This window comes from Penaeus vannamei, chromosome 30 (genome assembly GCF_042767895.1).
Source record: "Penaeus vannamei isolate JL-2024 chromosome 30, ASM4276789v1, whole genome shotgun sequence".
Lineage (NCBI taxonomy): Eukaryota > Metazoa > Arthropoda > Malacostraca > Decapoda > Penaeidae > Penaeus > Penaeus vannamei.
In genome coordinates, this window is record NC_091578.1 from 24796182 (window position 1) to 24800436 (window position 4255).

General features: G+C 47.0%; 1 protein-coding gene across 1 annotated transcript in view; it reads right to left on the reverse strand.

The window, feature by feature from the left end:
- Positions 1-340: 340 nt before the first annotated feature.
- The window catches only part of synr (sayonara), a gene marked incomplete in the record, with an annotated part of 93312 nt that continues 89397 nt past the window's right edge, over positions 341-4255 (reverse strand). Inside the window, 3 exon segments of the mRNA XM_070142761.1 lie at positions 341-516; positions 2874-2979; positions 3519-3644. Coding sequence (XP_069998862.1) covers positions 341-516; positions 2874-2979; positions 3519-3644 — 408 coding nt within the window.

The following is a 4255-nucleotide window of genomic DNA, read 5'->3' on the forward strand; positions in this document are numbered from 1 at the left end:
TCGTCCTCCTTACCTTCCACCCTCCTCCTCCTATTTTCGTCCTCCTTACCTTCCACCCTTCTCCTCCTCCCCTCCTCCTATTCTCGTCCTCCTTACCTTCCTCCTTACCTTCCACCCTCCTCCTCCTATTTTCGTCCTCCTTACACCTTCCACCCTCTTCCTCCTCCTCCCCTCCTCCTATTCTCGTCCTCCTTACCTTCCACCCTCCCCCTCCTCCCGCCTCCTCCCACCCTCCTCCCCTCCCACCCTCCTCCCCTCCTCCCTCCCTCCCTCCCCTCCTCTCTCCTCTGCCTTCCACCCCTCCTCTCCTCCTCCTCCTCCTCCTCCTCCTCCTCCTCCTTCACTGAGTGAGCGCTGTCCTCTGCTTCTCCTCAATCCTCATCCTCGCCCGCCGCTGCCTCCTCGCCATTAGCTTATCCTGAAGGTTTTCACTGATTCGTTTCGTGTTCATTTCCTGCTCTCGGATGAAGGTCTCCATCTCCTGCTGGTGCTGCTTGGCGAGGTCGTCCAGCTGGCCTGCGGGGGGGGAGGGCAGAGGGGGAGGGGGTGAAAAATGGGTGGTGGTGTTGGGGTGATGTGGTGTTGTGATGTGGTGTTGTGATGTGGTGGTGGTGTGGTGATGCTGTGGTGGTTATCTTTGTGGAGGTGTTGTGATGTGGCGATGCTGTGATGGTGTTGAGAAATGGGTGGTGTGTTGTGGATGTGGTGGTGTTGAAATGGGTGGTGGTGTTGTGATGTGGTGGTGTTGAGTTGTTGTTGTGATGTGGTGGTGTTGAGAAATAGGTGTTGTTGTTAATGATGTGGTGTTGAGAAATGGGTGGTGGTGTTGTGATGTGGTGGTGTTGGGAAATGGATGGTGGTGTTGTGATGTGGTGGTGTTGAGAAATGGGTGACGTATTTGTGATGTGGTGTTGAGAAATGGGTGTTGTTGTTGTTGTGATGTGGTGGTGTTGAAATGGGTGTTGTTGTTGTGATGTGGTGGTGTTGAGAAATGGGTGTTGTTGTTGTGATGTGGTGGTGTTGAGAAATGGGTGGTGCTGTTGTGATGTGGTGGTGTTGAGAAATGGGTGGTAGTGTTGTGATGTGGTGTTGAGAAATGGAGTGGTGGTGTTGTGATGTGGTGGTGTTGAGAAATGGGTGTTGTTGTTGTGATGTGGTGGTGTTGAGAAATGGGTGATGGTGTTGTGATGTGGTGGTGTTGAGAAATGGATGGTGTTGTTGTGATGTGGTGTTGAGAAATGGGCGGTGGTGTTGTGATGTGGTGGTGTTGAGAAATGGGTGGTAGTGTTGTGATGTGGTGTTGTGATGTGGTGGTGTTGAGAAATGGGTGTTGTTGTTGTGATGTGGTGGTGTTAGAAATGGGTGGTGGTGGTGTGATGTGGTGTTGTTGTGATGTGGTGGTGTTGAGAAATGGATGGTGTTGTTGTGATATGGTGGTGTTGAGAAATGGGTGTTGTTGTTGTGATGTGGTGGTGTTGAGTTGTTGTTGTGATGTGGTGGTGTTGAGAAATGGGTGTTGTTGTTGTGATGTGGTGGTGTTGAGAAATGGGTGGTGGTGTTGTGATGTGGTGGTGTTGAGAAATGGGTGTTGTTGTTGTGATGTGGTGGTGTTGAGTTGTTGTTGTGATGTGGTGGTGTTGAGAAATGCGTGTTGTTGTTGTGATGTGGTGGTGTTGAGAAATGGGTGGTGGTGTTGGGATGTGGTGGTGTTGAGAAATGGGTGGTATTGTTGTGATGTGGTGTTGAGAAATGGGTGTTGTTGTTGTGATGTGGTGGTGTTGAGAAATGGGTGTTGTTGTTGTGATGTGGTGGTGTTGAGAAATGGGTGTTGTTGTTGTGATGTGGTGGTGTTGAGAAATGGGTGGTGCTGTTGTGATGTGGTGGTGTTGAGAAATGGGTGGTAGTGTTGTGATGTGCTGGTGTTCAGAAATGGGTGGTGGTGTTGTGATGTGGTGGTGTTGAGAAATGGGTGTTGTTGTTGTAATGTGGTGGTGTTGAGTAATGGGTGATGGTGTTGTGATGTGGTGGTGTTGAGAAATGGGTGGTAGTGTTGTGATGTGGTGTTGAGAAATGGGTGGTGGTGTTGTGATGTGGTGGTGTTGAGAAATGGGTGGTAGTGTTGTGATGTGGTGTTGTGATGTGGTGGTGTTGAGAAATGGGTGTTGTTGTTGTGATGTGGTGGTGTTGAGAAATGGGTGGTGGTGGTGTGATGTGGTGTTGTTGTGATGTGGTGGTGTTGAGAAATGGATGGTGTTGTTGTGATATGGTGGTGTTGAGAAATGGGTGGTAGTGTTGTGATGTGGTGTTGAGAAATGGGTGGTGGTGTTGTGATGTGGTGGTGTTGAGAAATGGGTGGTAGTGTTGTGATGTGGTGTTGAGGAATGGGTGGTGGTGTTGTGATGTGGTGGTGTTCAGAAATGGGTGGTGGTGTTATGGTGATATTGTGGTGGTGGTGGTGTGGTAATCTTGTGGTGGTGATGCTGTGATGGTGTTGTGATGTGGTGGTGTTGTGGTGATTGGTGCTGTTGCTGGTGGCGTTCATTCTGTGATCTTTGTTCACCGTTATTGTTCTAGTTATCAACATTGTTGTTAGTATCGTCATCGTTGTTATTGCTATCATACGTTATATAACCTATGTTAATACGAATTGTTGTTCACACACACACAAACACACACAGGCATAAACATGCAAGCATACAAAACACATACACACACACACACACACACACACAAACAAACAAAGACACACACACACACAGACAAACAAACACACACAAACACACACACACTAATACCCCTCCTCCACCCCCCGCAGACACCATCCCCCTCCACATACTAACACTTACAAAAAAAGAAAAAAAAAAAACACTTACTCTGGTAGTGGTCATACATATTGCCGAAGATGACAGAGTTGGACGGAAGCGGCGCCAACTCGTCGTCACTGAGAGGCGGCGGAGTGCTCGCGCGCTCGCCCTCAAGCTGAGAAAGGACAGTGAGACTCTTTTTATCTAATGATAATGATAATAATAATAATAATAATAATAATGATATAATGATATATATATGTATATATATGTATATATATATATATATATATATATATATATATTATATATATGTATACGCACATGTATGTAAATATATATGTATACAAACCTAACCCACACTAAAGAGAGAGAGAGAGAGAGAGAGAGAGAGAGAGAGAGAGAGAGAGAGAGAGAGAGAGAGAGAGAGAGAGAGAGAGGGGGGGAGAGGAGAGAGGGAGAGAGAGGGAGAGGGGCAGAGGGGGAGAGAGAGAGAGAGAGAGGGAGAGAGAGGGAGAGAGAGAGAGGAGGAGAGAGAGAGGGAGAGAGAGAGAGAGAGAGAGAGAGAGAGAGAGAGAGAGAGAGAGAGAGAGAGAGAGAGAGAGAGAGAGAGAGAGAGAGAGAACTAAGACAGATACAAACACAAGAGATAGAGCGTCAGCTAGCTATCAAAAAAAAAAGAAAAAAAAAAAAAAAAAAAAACGGTTACCCTACCTCGTTCCCTTCCAGCTTGACCACTTGGCCGTCCGTCAAGTTGGCCTTCGACAGCTGCTCCAAGTCCAGCTCTGCGCCGCGGAGGGTGCCGTCCAGCTCGATGTCCGTTCCCCACAGCTGTCGCACCTGCAGGAGGGAGCGGGGATGTTGAGAAGGGCGTGGATGGGGAGGAGGGATGGAAGAGGGGGAGGGAAAGGGGAAGGAGAGGAGGAGGGGGAGGGGGAGGGAGGAGGAGGAAAGGGGAGGGAAAAGGGGAGAGGGGAGGGGTTGGGGAAGGGGACGAGGGATGGAAGAGGGGAGGAGGGAGGAGGGATGGAAGAGGGGGAGGGGGAGGGGAGGAGGGATGGAAGAGAGGGGAGGGAGGAGGATGGAGGAGGTATGGAAGAGGGGGAGGGGGAGGGGAGTAGGAGGGGTTGGGGAAGGAGGAGTAATGTAATGATAAAAAATAATTAATGATAATAATAACAATAGTAATGCATGATAAAAATAATAACAATAATAATGCATGATAAAAGTAATAACAATAATGCATAATGATAATAATACTAATACTGATAATCATAACAATGATGATGATGATGATGATGATGATGATGATAATGATAATGATAATGATAATGATAATGATAATGATAATGATAATGATAATGATAATGATAATGATAATGATAATGATAATGATAATGATAATGATAATGATAATGATAATGATAATGATAATGATAATGATAATGATA